General features: G+C 35.0%; 1 protein-coding gene across 1 annotated transcript in view; it reads left to right on the forward strand.

Annotated features, from left to right (window-relative positions):
- The window catches only part of Cacna2d1 (calcium channel, voltage-dependent, alpha 2/delta subunit 1), a 374,122-nt gene that overhangs the window by 86,893 nt on the left and 271,973 nt on the right, over window positions 1-15,256 (forward strand). The window contains exon 3 of the mRNA XM_013026008.1: window positions 11,913-12,029. Coding sequence (XP_012881462.1) covers window positions 11,913-12,029 — 117 coding nt within the window. The remainder of the gene's footprint in view (window positions 1-11,912; window positions 12,030-15,256) is intronic.

Here is a 15,256-nt window from a genome sequence, read left to right on the forward strand (position 1 = left end):
TCAGGTAAACAATACATTACTTTTTGGACAATGTTACCCTTTCTTGTACTCTCTCAATTTCCCCTCCTGTTTTCACCCATAAGTTGTACAGTTCTTTTCAACTAGTGAGTACCACTAATTGAGTACCATTTGTACATCCTTTATCACTTCATATCTGTGTACCCCCCCTTACTCACAAAAAAAGATAAATGAACAAGATGAAAATATAAGAAAACAAAAGTAGTAGCTCCATTTTCTGGAGTTCATTTTGTTAAATATTATTTTATATGATCAGACACACAGACATTGCACCTTTGTGTTCCTCTCCTATAAGTATCCTCCTTATTATAGGTGAATGCCTAGCATCCTGTATAATTTATCATGCTCTGGTATATTTTAGGTCTAGCTTCTGCATATAAGAGAAAATATGTGCTATTTGTGTGTCTGAGCTAAGCTTATCTCCCTAAACATGGTTTGCTCTAGGTCCATCCATTTCCCTGCAAATGGCATAATAGTATTCCTTTTAGTGGCTGCATAAAATTCCATTGTGTATAAAAACCATAGTTTTTGGATTCACTCATCTATTTTAGGATATCTGGGCTGTTTCCATACCCTGGCTATTGTGACTAGTACAGCAAGAAATATGGATGTGTAGGTGTCTTTATGGTATCCTGGTGCAATTTCTACTTTTAATAAATAATTATAGCTGCTTATTATTATTTCATATTTGGGTTTGTTTGTTTACTTTTCTCAACAGTGAAGAGTCACTAGCTTTAATTTGTGGGCAATTTAGGATTATCTAACTCTGAATTTCTGTCTTTGTCTCATTTTCTTTCTCTCTCTCTGTGTCTCTTTGTCTCTATCTCGCTGTAAAATATGTTATTAGTTGAGTATGCAAATTTCCTCCCCTCCTTACTGGTGATTTCAAAAGATTTCTTATTCTTCCCTCTTCCTCTTCTCTTTCTCCTCCTCCTCCTCTTCCTCCTCCTCCTTCTCCTCCTCCTCCTCCTCCTCCTCCTCCTCCTCTGCCTTCTCCACTGTAGTTACAGTGCCACTTTCAGGTTATTTTTTCTTGTTTGTTTGTTTTTGCCAGTTCTGAGGCTTGATCTCAGTCCCTGAACTTCTTTTTCTTTTTTCTCAAAATAAGTGATGTACCACTTGAGTCACAGTGCCACTTCCAGCTTCTGTATTTCTTTGAACCGTGATCCTCAGATCTTCACCTTCTGAATAGCTAGGATTACTGAATGAGCCTTCTGTGCTTAGCCACTTTCGCCTTTTTGGATATGAAGGTCTCATGGACTTAGCTGCCCAGGCTAGCTTCCAAGTCAGATCCTCAGATGTCAGCCCAGATGCTATTTTTTTAACAGTCGTTAATTACTTTATCTGCAAAGACAAACTATATTTTATGAGGATTTATACTTTTAGAGTCACTATTAGAGTGACTCTTACACTTTCATAGTTTGACTCATATTTTTGCCTTTGCCATTCTACCATTCTGTTCTAGCATCAGACACTGAATAACATTTTCTTAAGCTTTGCTGGTAGCTGAGAGCTAAATTATTATTTAGTGTTTTTCCAAATATATACCTGTCCCAGTGGTTCCTGGCCAGGGAGGATTTAGTTCACAGAAGACATCTGGGAAGTTTTTGTGCTGATCCTAATTCCAGTTTGGGGTAGGGGTTGTCACCATTGGCATCCGTGAGGCGTAATTGAATGTCTTACAATATTAAGGACATTTTTGCTGACAACAAAGCATTATCTGGCTAACAAAGGATAGTAGTGCTCAAATTGAAAAATTGTTCTAGGAAGACTGAAGGAAAAGTATGTGAAATTCTTAAAGTTAATGTAAGTTTGTAAAACTGAGTATCCACATGGGTAATTAGCAGATTTTCTTTAGAAAAGTCATAGGTGAATAAGTATAAGTTGAGGGCAAATTAAAAATTAAAATTCTTTCATTGGTAGAGAAATGAATTTAGGTCATTTGAGGTTAGAGACATTAAATGGGCATCTCACTCAGCTTATGGTTAATTATATTTTAATTTAGTTTTAATAGAATCTACTATGATCTCTCCCACTTTGAATTTCATGTGAATTTTGTGGGTAAAATATATACTCATTGCATAACTTGTATGTAGATTCAGATATAGAAAAGGAAAGAAACATTCATCTTCATGTTTTTCTTGTGTTGAACCTGCTTGTTCTTAGAGATGAAGCTAAAATTTACTGTAAATGTGACATGTCTCTATCTTACAAAAATTACTGAAAAATGTTACTGAAACATTGTTGCTATGAATGCATTTTACATTTATCTTAGTCTATTATAGTTTATTTTCTGTATTCTGGGAGCAATCTGCATTTCTGGTTAAATATATTCAAATATAGAGTGTGCAGAAAATTTAAGTCGTGTTAATGATGGTCATTTCTTCATTTCCTTCTGTCTTTAATATGAGGCTCAGCAGTGTTCCCATCACATTCCTATTAATAGGAACTGGGGCAAGTAAGAGTGTGTGCTGCAGGAAGTTCACCAGCACTGACTTCATTCTTCCTAAAAATCTTTTCTGAAGATAATGTCCCATTTGAAATGTAATGGCATAGTCCCAGAAAAGAGGGTTCATCATAACAAACTTGAAAAACAGAATGGCTTTGGAAGTATCAATATGATGTTGCCACCATTCGCAAAGCATGCACTATATACTTGAGGATATAACCAAATTATGTATGTATACTTAGGTATCTGCGTATCTGCATCTGAATAATTTTGTGTTTATTCAGATGGAATTTATAGTAAACAAATTTATATTTTGATTCTTTTCCCCTAGGTACAAATTGCTGTGATAGCAAGTAGAATTCTGAGCTGGATATTATTAATTTAAAGCAGTTTGGAATTAACAAAAGATTTAAACCAGCTTACTAATTTTTATGCCCTTCTACCATTATACTCTAATTTACCCTTCCTTTTGTATTTTCCAATAATTCTAGTACATACATATTTATCACTTGGTGAAGTACTGCATAACTGTGGACCCCTCTTTTTTACTTTAATTTTTATTTTTTCTTTTTTTTAAATTTTATTTTATTTTTTTGTGAACATACTGTACAGAGGGGTTACAATTACATGGGCAGGATAATGCGTACATTTCTTATCAAGCATTGCAGCCTTCTCCTTTGTTTACCCTTCACATCCCTTCCTAGCCCCCCCATCCTCCCCCACCCCCCGCACCAATGTTGCAAAGCTCGTTTTCGATATGACAACTTGTACTTCTCATTGTTGCAACAGGTCCACCTGTATCCTTAAACGGCTTGTTTTTCCCCATCTCCTCCACAAGTTATACTGACATCAAATATAGTGAAAGCAGGGGTTATACTGTGGGGGAGGGACATACCCCTTAGATATGTATTTTAATGTTATTTTCTTTCATGCATTTGTTTCTAACGCATTTTTCTTTAATTTTTGCTTTTCTCTGAATTCTGAGAGTGTACATTTCTATCATTTATTACAACACTAATATTCTTTCTTCTATTTGTCATTACTTTTTTTGTATTTGCTCCATTATTTAAAATTCTTGGATTGATGCATTTTGTTCCCGCATTAACTGCATAGGACCTTATTTAGAATTGTTCTTTTCTAAATTCATTCTCACTTTTAAATAAGGCAAAATCTGGCTTCTTTTGTTACCACAATGATTTCAAGGTTCACCCATGTTGAACGAAGTATAAGTACTCTTTTTCAGGGCTGAATAATCGTCTGTCGTATCTATGGATATGACATTTTGTGTATTCAGTCATATCTGTCAACAGATATTTTAGTTTTTGCCACTTTTGGCTATAGTGAATAATGCGAATGCTGTTGTACAAATAATAAAATAACGCATAGAGAAAAACTAGTCATAAATCATCACTTATAATCCCACCAAAGCCTTACATAGTACCCTTCATCAGAATCCATTCCCTAATTCATGGTCATTGTTTACTGCTCATGCACTTTGCTGGGCACACCATAGTCATCAAAACACAGAATTCTTTTCCCTTCTTGAAACTTACACTCTGGTTAAGGGAAATAAAAATTACTCAATGAAATTGATTCTTACATCATTTTTCTGTGTTTGCATATGTTTATAGGTTGCAACATCATCGATACCCTAACTCACAGAAAATTTCAAGGTAGGCTAGAGATAAAAGGGTTCTAGTATATTTGAAATGAAGATTTAGTGAATGAAATAGGATTCTGGAAATGGCCTCCATACCATGCCAGGTATCTTGTAGACAAGTACATAAAGCTTTGTACCCGTAAACAGACTACACTGGGTTAATATATTCTTCTGGGTGCATTTGTCTTTGTCCTTAACCCAGTGGAGATGAACTCGTGAGGCTATGCTGAAGAATACTACACGGGAAGACTGTCAAACCTGTTGTTTCAGAGGTTGTGTCATTTACTATGTTAATTGAAAGGGAACATGGTTTAAGAGAACTAAGAGTTAGAAAATAGTGCATATTTAAAAAATTCAGCTAATATTCATGGGAGAAAAGCACATTTTAATTTTGTGACTGTGGGTAAAGTATAGTCTAACATCAAATGACATCTGACATCATTATTTTATCCAAGGGAACTTCATCTTTTGCCATGTTGGGTGTCGTAGAAGGTTATGAGACATAGGATAAATGAATAGATTTTTTTTCTACTTGTGGACCATGTTAAAATTTAGACAAGGGAACTTTGATCTTTGAAAATGATCAAGGAAGTGTATTGTGTTATTTTTGTTGTTGTTTTTAATGCACCTCTTTGAAACAAGGTATTGTCCGAGGTTAAGGAGCAATATTCCAAAAAGTCCAATTCTGAAAGACACAAATATGTACAACCGTATCAGAATCCACATACAAAGCATCCTAGGTTATAAAATTCAACTGAAATTAATGAAATTGATTTTGTGGTATCTAGAGGTGTTGAGACAATGAAACTTATTTTTCTACCTGTTGGTATTGCTGATTTCTGTATTTACCACTGCTAGCTAGCAAACACACTGAAGGAAGAATGACGGCGGGAGAGATCAAAACATTTTCTCTCAATTCCATCCTCATTTTTATACGCTGGGACCATAGTTTATCTAATTCACCTGTGCTTTCAATGCATGTATGTCCATTTGGATGTTTTTAGCTTTTCCATCTATATATTTCTTTCTTCTTTTTCTTTTTTTCTTAGAAATTCACACAATAGTGAAGATAATAAATAGTGTCCTTGAGCTAGTTTCATTACTGCCTGTAAGCTACTGGAAAATGGACTTTTCTCACAGGAAAGTTCAACTTTTCATCTTCATCAGATCCTAGTAAGGAAAGACTTGAATGTGCAGTTATAATTAAGAATATTATAATCACAAACATGGAGCTTTTCTTAGAATTTAGGAAAGCGAATTGTTAAGGAAGTTTATAGTAGGACTACTTCAACAAAAGGTAACAAATTTAAGGGAGTTCTGAGGAGCTGATTTAAGCGTTATGGCACTTAGAAGATAGATGGCTAATGGAAGCATGATCCGGAGTCCCAGAGACTGGGGTTATTACGGTTGATTCTCAGCAAAGAGCTCAGAACAACTACTACCTCATTAAAAAAATTATGACAACTATAATTATCATCAGTTTATTGGCTTAAAACAATGCAGCCATAATATTATAGTTCTTTAGCTCAGATATATTTTCCTTGGTTCATTTCTTCTTCCTCTATCTTCAAGGCCAGCAAGGTATATCTGATTTCCTCTCATGCTGCCCTTTCTGATTTTCTCTTACGTAGTTACATCTTGTTATTCTACTTTTAAGGATCTAGGTGTGCCCTTCCTATGTAAGAACAGACTGTAGGTTCTGGAGATTAGGATGTGATAATGATGATGATGATGATGATGGTGTGTGTGTGTGTGTGTGTGTGTGTGCGTGTCTGGATTAGATCCTACTATGCTAGGCAAGTGCTCTACCACTTAGGCACCAGGATGCCTGGTAGTGTCCCCTGCCCAGGCTGTGGTTATCTTTGGGAAGCTGTTACTCTGCCTATCACAATCATCCTTTTTAGCCATTAACACTGTTTTCCTCCAAATAGCCTTTTCCCTGGCTTATATCCTTGGGCCACACACACTATATATAGCTGTCAGCCTTCAGAAAAATGATCTGATTGACTCAGTGCTGTGTCAATGTTCATAGAGATTTTTTTTTGTTTCTACCATGCTATTGACTCAGCAGCCATCTTCTGATACACCTCTTCTCTTCTCTTCTCTTCTCTTCTCTTCTCTTCTCTTCTCTTCTCTTCTCTTCTCTTCTCTTCTCTTCTCTTCCCTTCTCTTTTCTTCCCCTCCCTCCCTCCCTCCCTCTCCTTCCTTTCTTCCTTCCTTCCTTCCTTTTTTCCCCCTTCTGGACCTGGGGCTTGAATTCTGGGCCACGATGCTGCCCTTGAACTTCTTTTTGCTCTTTGCTAACACTCTTCCACTAGAGCTACATCACCACTTCCTGCTTTTTCTGTGATTGATTGCCCAGACTGGCTTTAAACTGTTATCCTCAGATCTCAGCCTCCTGAGTTAGCTAGGATTATAGGAGTGAGCCCCAGCACCCAGTATTCTGCAACAATTTTTAATGTTAGAATACTGCCATGTATTTGTAAAGACACTTACATTTTATGAGAATACTCAAAGGGGAAACTAACCTTAGTAGAAAGTTTGATTGTTTGCCCAAGATAATCACCAAGGGTGGAATGTGAAGGTATCATTATTAGAAGAAAGACTTATTAGTGTTTATATATCTAAAATAACTTTTAAAAGTTTATGAAGTTTAAAAAGAAAGTTGTGTTTCTCATGAACCAACTTAAGTTACTTATTAGCTGTTTGAACACTTCTCTTTAAGGAAGTGAAGGAGTAATTAATATCACTACTTGAACATTTCAGGTTAAAACAATCTACTATGATCAATAAAGCATTTAGTATATCAAAATTCCCTCTTAAACTCATTATTTACTAATATTCTTAAATTTGCTTTTCAGCATATAGTTGTAAGGGATGAGATGTATGGGCATATTTCTCTTTCTTTTGTTGCTTTCATGTAGATATTCTCCATTCTTACTTTTCACCATTGTTGCTGCACTGTCTGTGTCTCAGATGTGATGATCCATAACCCTCAGCTCCATTCTCACTTTCTGGATTCTTCCATGCTGCTGAATCCAAGGCAAAGTCAAGTGCAGAGAGGCTTTGCAGTCTCCATTTCACTAATCAGGTTGCCTTTCATCTACTGAAGCTGTGGATAGTGATTTGCTCTCCTACGATGAAATGGGACTCAATTTCCCTCACTCTGATATTCAAAAACCTCAGCTAACCTAATACATGGTTATAAGTGTAATTTTGAGGTTTCTTACAGTGAATAAACAGTATATGTATATATGTATGTGGTTGTATATATATATATATATATATATATATATATAATGTAAGATATAGGATATATTATATAAGAAAGCTTCCTAAGACCAACTAAAAATAATTTTATGGGCCATCAAATACTTGGAGACATACTTTATATTTCTGTACTTATTGCATTCCATGGAATAATTTCTAGTATAATGTCTAGTATTATAATTACCAAAATATTTCTTTAGGAACTTCTTTAGGAACTTTTAAACAATTAAGTCAATGAGTTGTGCCATTTTACATTTGTGGTGATTTTAAATGTAATACTTTGAAAATTATCTTGGAGCTGTGAACTTGATGTAGTGAGATTTGCGATAAAATTCCAATGAACAAGGCAAGATAACATTCTAATGAATGTTATCACAGTGAGGACTGATCATGGAAGCAGTGAAAAACATTAACAGGAGTTAAGATTCTAAGAAGAATGGATGTGCAGGTGACAAGTACTCTTCTTATTGAGGCTGTGTGATTGGTGGCAGTAGGAAGAGTTGAACTGTGGAGAAGAAAAAGTTTATAGAATTAGTCAGGAGGGGGAACATTCTGTCTTCAACTCTGTCTCTACACTGTATTCTTTCTAGTAGTAAAAAAATGAACCCAATATCACATAGCATGTTGAACATTGACAGGATTTGAATGGAGCTCTATTTGGTGCCAAAAACTTATATATGTATGTATGTGTGTGTGTATATATATATATATATATATATTGAGGTGGGTTTGAGTGTGTTCTTTATTGTCTTTATTGTCATCGGAATCACAGGTTCACTTATAGCTGCTTCCGTCATAAGTTTGTAGATACTGTTTAAAAAAAAAAACTGGGAAATACTTGCATCTTATTTTCCATGTAATGTGTTCAAGAGCCCTGCAACTTATCCCTTTTACTTAGAATGACTGACATCTGCTGAATTTTCCAATCATTTTTTCCATTTTGATAACTATTATTATTATTTTTTATTGTGAAAATACCATACAGATACTCATCTTGCCCATGTAATAGTAACTCCTCTGTGTGGTATTCTCACAATAAAAACTTATATTTTATTTCCACCATGCTGTTATTTCTTTCAGAAAAGGAACTGGATAATGTGACAAATCAGATATTCATTTAAACAAGAAAGAAAATTAAGAAAAAAATACTTTAGACTGTGTTTTATATATTAACACACCAATATATTAAATATTGTGACATAATTTTTTAGTGATAGTAAGAAAAGTGGGTTTAATGTTATAAAGATGTATCATGCAATCTTAAACATATACATGAAACTATACACCCGTATTTGTTTATCAAACATATTAGGAAATATTTGAGAGTTCTAAAATAACTTTCACAGTAACAAAGACTATTGTGTTTTGTAGAACTAGGGGGAAAAAGCTAACTCTTTTGGTAGGCTGGTTATGCAATGTTGACTCCATTTTTTTTTTTTTTTTGGCTGTGGGGCCTGAACTCTGGGCCTGGGCACTGTCCCTCAGCTCTTCAGCTCAAGACTAGTGCTCTACCTCTTGAGCCACAGAGCCACTTCCAGCTTTTTCTGCTTATGTGGTACTGAGGAATCGAACCCAGGGTCTCATGCATGCAAGGCAAGCACTCTACCACTGAGCCACCTTCCCAGACCCTTGACTCCATTTTTATTAATAAAGAATACAGTCTAATTTTTATTTCTATATAAAATAGTATAACTAGATATTTATATTGGGGTCTATACTGGACTTATAGTTCCTTGACTTTATATGTTTCACATTTACTGTGAGTTATCTTATTTGTATCCATAGGATTTATAGTTCTTTTCTGGTGCAATGAAATAGTTGAGATAATTCACATAAATAAAATAAGTTCCTTTGTACTAAAGTTTGGAAGTTCGAGTCCATAATCAATTGGTTCTTAGTTTTGTGTGTGTGGTGAGATACTTCATTATGGCAGGAGTGAATGGAAGAGCAGAACTGCTCTCCTCATGACCAGGAAGCAGAAGGAAGAAAGGAAAGAGATGTCTCTCTCAAAGCACTATCTCTAGTGACATAGTGACTTTGCCTCCCAAAAGTTGCACTACCTCCCTGGGACCAACTTTTTAACACACAAACTTTGGAGACATTCAGCCTCCCAAACCTATTATTTCTTAAGCATTTAAAAGTTATAACAGAATGAAAATATGCGATAATATTTTTCATACATTTGAGAGGGTAGGTACAAACTTAAAAAGTATATTGATTTATAATACATTGGTTCTTTTAACACGGTTTTATGTTTGGGACATGTGGTTGAATAAAATGACATATTCTATGTAGTACACTGTGAAGTACACTTGTACAAGTGAATGAATTGCCATCAACAATGTTCATCTTTTACTTCCTGCACCGTACAAAAGAGGGTTGACTCTTTATTTATTTTATTTTGCCAGTCGTGGGCCCTGAACTCTGAACCTGGGCACTGTCCCTCAGCTCTTCAGCTCAAGGCTAGCGCACTACCACTTGAGCCGCAGAGTCACTTCCAGCTTTTTCTGCTGAGGTGGTGCTGAGGAATTGAACCCAGGGCCTCATACATGAAAGGAAAGCACTCTAATACTGAGCCACCTTCCCAACCCAGAAGGTTGACTCTTAAGACTGCAGAGAAATGCACAGAACAGTAATGGTGCAAAGAACAGCTATGTGTCCCACCAATTAGCTCTATTAGTTTTACTGCAAAGTGCTACATATACTGGATCAATTAATGTGATGTTGAGGTTTATCTATTTGTAACCTAAATCAATTAATCTATTCCAGAACTGATGTTCCAGAATTCCATCCCAGGCTGAAATGAGAGCCCTTAGTATTGATTAGAATTCTTCATAGATAACTTTGTGTTTAAAACCAGACTCCATGATCTGCCCCATGAAAACATTAGCCATCCAGTGATATATAGAAATGCTGGAGGAAATGATATCTGGGGTTTTTATTTCACTTAATATGACTTGGTTAGTTGAAATGAAAATAGACCTAGTCACTGTTTAAATAGTTTGAATGGATCAATTTTAAGACTAAAATACTCTTAATGGATGTAAATCCATTAATGTATTACTCTCTTAAAAGCTACAAGTCATTGTAAAATTAAAATACTTTGTGATACGTAAATGTTAACATATGTGTTCTCTAGTAACCAGTGCTTAGCTGGGACCAGGCGGGGAACCTGTTGGTAGTAGAGCAGAGTGCTGGAGTTGTGCCAAAGAAATGCATGGTTTATCAGGTTTCAAATGTGTGCCTGGATTCACTTCTCAAAAGACTATCAGAACCTGCCAGTTACTGGCTTTGAAACATGGTGTAGTCATGCATGTGCACCCCATCTGTTCTGTGCAGAAGGGATTTCCTTTGCAGCTCAATCCTCCAGTCACAAACACTGCCACTGCTCCCTGCCTTCATCCTCACTTTAATTCTCCTGTTCCTGATGGGATTTTACTAACTATGGAAACCAGGTGCATCTGACACCACTAGAGAAGGCATAGTCAGATGCCAATGTGAGTCAGAAATGAAGCTGAATTTAATTTTACCATCTAGTTTAATTTTGATGTGGTATACTTAGTGACTAAATAAGATGTACACATACAGTAACCATGTAAGTTGATAAAAAACCAAAGAAATGCACCATTATACTTTTAACCAAAACTCAATGTAGACGTCAATCACATTCAATAATCTTTAACTCCTCTTTGTGTGAAGTGAGTTGGGAGCTCTCTGGGGTGCCTTGATGAAACTTGCCAGGACTTAAATCTCATATTCATGTTTCTATCATCTTTCTGTTATATTTGTCTCTATCAAATTATCCACCCATCCATCCATCCATCCATCCATCCATCCATCCATCCATCCATCCATCCATCCACCCATCCACCATCCATCCCTCTCTCACAAAGGGAGAACAATGGAAAGGCTCTCTAGAGTAAAACCTTCCCTATCACAAGCTGGGTGCTGGTGGTTCACGTTTATAATACTGGCTACTCAGGAGGCTGGAATCTGAGGATCGTGGTTCAAAGCCAGCCCGGGCAGGAAAGTCCGTGAGACTCTTATCTCCAATAAACCACTAGGCTGTGGGGCCTGAACTCTGGGCGCGGGCACTGTCCCTCAGCTCTTCACCTCATGGCTAGTGATCTACCACTTGAGCCACAACACCACTTGTACTTTTTCTGCTTATGTGCTGCTGAGGAATCGAACCCATGCATGCAAGGCAAGCATTCTACCATTTAGCCATCTTCCCAGCCCCTTTTCCTACTATTTTAGCAAGCTAATAGTATTGCAGCAAATGTATACTAACTTATATTCCCTTAGTGGTATATTCAAATTTGAAAATGTAGAAAGAAAAGGGTGACTCTTTCAAATTTCTTTTTTTTTTTTAATTTAAATTTTATTGTAAAGGTGATGTACTTACTGTAGGGTTATAGATACATCAAATTTCTACATTGTTTTAAATACATCCTAATAGGAATTTATGGCTTAAATAATTATTGTTCTTATTCATTTTCTTCTCCACTTAAACAGATTTATGAAAAATATCAAGATATGTATACTGTGGAACCAAACAATGCACGGCAACTGGTAGAAATTGCAGCTAGAGACATCGAGAAACTTCTCAGCAACAGATCGAAAGCCCTCGTGGTGAGTTTTGTGGGCTTATTTTCCATCATTTGTCTTTGCTTTATTACTTACATTTTAAAATTTGTTTTATTTGAATACTTTGTTTAATGCCTTTTCTTCACCTTGATAACTTTGTTCATAACAGAATCAGATATCATTCTTGAGGTATTGCAAGTAATTAGATAGCTTTTCACAAAATGCTATTTTGCTTTTATATTACTATTACATTTTTGCAATCTATTTAATGGTTATATTTGCAACATAATAGTAATATTTGCAACATAATAGTAAATGAATGTTTAAATCTATTCACATAAAACCCATGAATATTACTAGCACCTTTAAACTGTGTTGCTCATTATTTTTTTCTTTCTTGATAGTATTTGGATTTGAACTTGGGCCCTGTACTTGCTGGATAATCACTCTACCAATTGAGCCACATTTTTTTTGCTTTAGGTTATTGTTCAGATAGAGTCTTACACTTTTTGCTCAAGTGCAGCTACCGACTAGATTCTCCTATCCCATCTTCCTATGCAACTGGGATTACAGATATAAAACATATATAGAGTTTGTCTGTTGAGGTGAAATTTCACTAACATTTGCCTAGATTGGCCTTGATTTTTTGATATCTCTCTCTCCAGTAGCTCCGCAATAGTATTTTCATTTTATCAATCCACCTTTCTACAAGAGGTGGGTACCATGTTAAATTTTTGCTTATATCTAAATAGGTTATTATATAACTGTTTTGCTGAACAAGATACTGTTTATTTTGCCTATTTTTGAGCTTTATTCACATTATGTTTTGTGCATAGTCTTCAGAGACCCCTTTTTTTCTCCAGTACTATGTTTCTATTATTTATATTGCCTTATCCACTGGGGGGGATGTTCCAAAATTGCAGTGGGTGTCTGAAACCGAACAGTACTAGAACCTATATAATGTTTGTTAGTATCAATGGGGGATTGTCTCACTGTAGATTTGGAACCTCCTATGTACAGATGCACAAGCTCCTTGTACTAATTAATGTATTTCTGGATAATACAATACATTCTCTTGTATACTTTAAATCATCTCTATATTACTTGTAATATCTAATACAATAAAAAAGCCATGTAACTATTTTTACTATACAGGTTAAGGAATAATAGAAAAAAATCTATATGGTACATATTCATCATAAAGCAATCTTCCTTTCTTTCTTTTTTTATTAGTTTTGATCAGTGGTTGGTTGCATTGTTCAGTAAAAAACTTAGGGAAAAATAGTTCCAACACTGCTATATTTTCCTATTTTCACATAGCTACAATAAAGCTTAGTTTATAAATTAAAAATATGATGAACAATAATAGCTAATAATAAGACACTGATAACTATCTACTGTAATAGAACTTATAGAGATGTATTCATTCTTTCTCTCCAAATATTTTATTTTACTGTACTGTCTCTTTTTGGAAAGTTGTAAGATGCTGTGCTATGATTGTTACACGACGAATGAAGGGAAGTGAATGTTGTAGGGACTGTGATGTGACATTAGGCTACTTCATACAGATTATGTAAACATAAGCATTGCTGTACTTTGACTGCTGATTTACTAACCAGAATGGCTATCCCACTAAATAACTATCAGGAAGGAGGAAGCATACTGTGTGGATATGGTAGACAAAAAGATGATTCAAATCCTACATAGAAACAAGATTTTACCATGTTATCCAGAGTGCCGTACAAATGATAATTTATAGATTATTATTTTCTGAATTTTCTATTGACATTGATGGTACTAAAAGCAAAGGTAATTAATTGAATTTACACATGCTGTTAGTTTATTTTAGTTTATGTAAATATTCTTTATTTTCTGTTTTGTTGCTTGCCCATCATCTTTATCATGCGTTTTAATAAAGTCTTAATTATATACAGGCAATGTCAGGTTTTCCTTTAATTATTACTCTTTTGGGTGTACTGTTTAGTAAGTCTTTCCCTACCTCAATGTTATGTGCACACATTAAAAAAATTTAAGTACTTACATTTTTCACATTTAAATACTTAATACACTTGAAAGTAATGCTAGTTTTTAATTTTAGGCTACAATTCAAATTAACTTTTTTCTACTGATCAGCCATGACCATCTTCTCCCGAGAGATCACTAGGGAAAAGTAAACTATGTAAAGAACTGATCTTTATCAAGCTGGTTATATAAAAAGCAAAGTGTCACATCATGCTTTTGGTCTGAAGAATCTTGAGTATTCTTGAACCATTAGTTTTTTAGCCAAATTTATAGATTTAATGTGTTTATCTAAGAAAGTCTCCAAAAGGATGAGGATTTACTGACTAAAACTAAATTGGAACAATTAGTAACATGTGTTATTTGTCCTTCTATTTTTTTTTTTTTTTGTTGTTGGTCATGGGGCTTGAACTCTGGGCCTGAACGCTGTCCCTCAGCTCTTCAGCTCAAGGCTAGCATTCTACCACTTGAGCCACTGCGCCACTTCTGGTTTTCTGAGTGGTTTATTGGAGATAAGAGTCTAATGGATTTTCCTGCCTGGGCTGGCTTTGAACCTTGATCCTCAGATCTTAGCCTCCTGAGTAGCTAGGATTATAGGCGTGAGCCACCAGCTCCCGGATTTTTTCCTTCTATTTTTAAACTATATTTTTGCTATTAGAGGCTTCTTTTATTTATTTATTTTTACAAAGATTTTATGGATGTTTCCTTAGAAATAATATAAGAGATTAACTTGAGGTCTTTTCTTTCTATAGATTTCTTTACTGCTAATAGATACTTGTCCCAAGATCGCCCATTATTTTCTGTTTATTCGTTCCTTATGGTTCAGATCTTTAGCTTTATATTACTTTGACCCTCAACATTTTTCATGCTTTCTTAGGCACATGTCAGGCACTTATAACTCATTTTGCCATGATTCTTAAGGTTATAGGATATTGCATATATGACAAGAGTGTCTAGGAAATATTCCATGTGGATAGCAGTTGAAGTATTTAATTTAAACATGTATCAGGTATAGCAGTAATCCATGATAAGATAAAGTGTCAGGAATGAAGAATTCAAGATATTATTATCTTTGATTTTAGGGATTATATGCTGTGAAAGATTTAGTCATATAAATGTTTGCAACAAAAAGTTGCCTAGTAAAACTCAGGTACTTTATCTTTAACTGACTAATATTTGGTGCTAGCTGAAAAATGTTTCTATATATTGTAATTTTTCTTAATTGCTTTTTATTTTTGTAGATATAGTAACAG

The sequence above is a fragment of the Dipodomys ordii genome, unplaced genomic scaffold (genome assembly GCF_000151885.1).
Source record: "Dipodomys ordii isolate 6190 unplaced genomic scaffold, Dord_2.0 Scaffold90, whole genome shotgun sequence".
NCBI lineage: Eukaryota > Metazoa > Chordata > Mammalia > Rodentia > Heteromyidae > Dipodomys > Dipodomys ordii.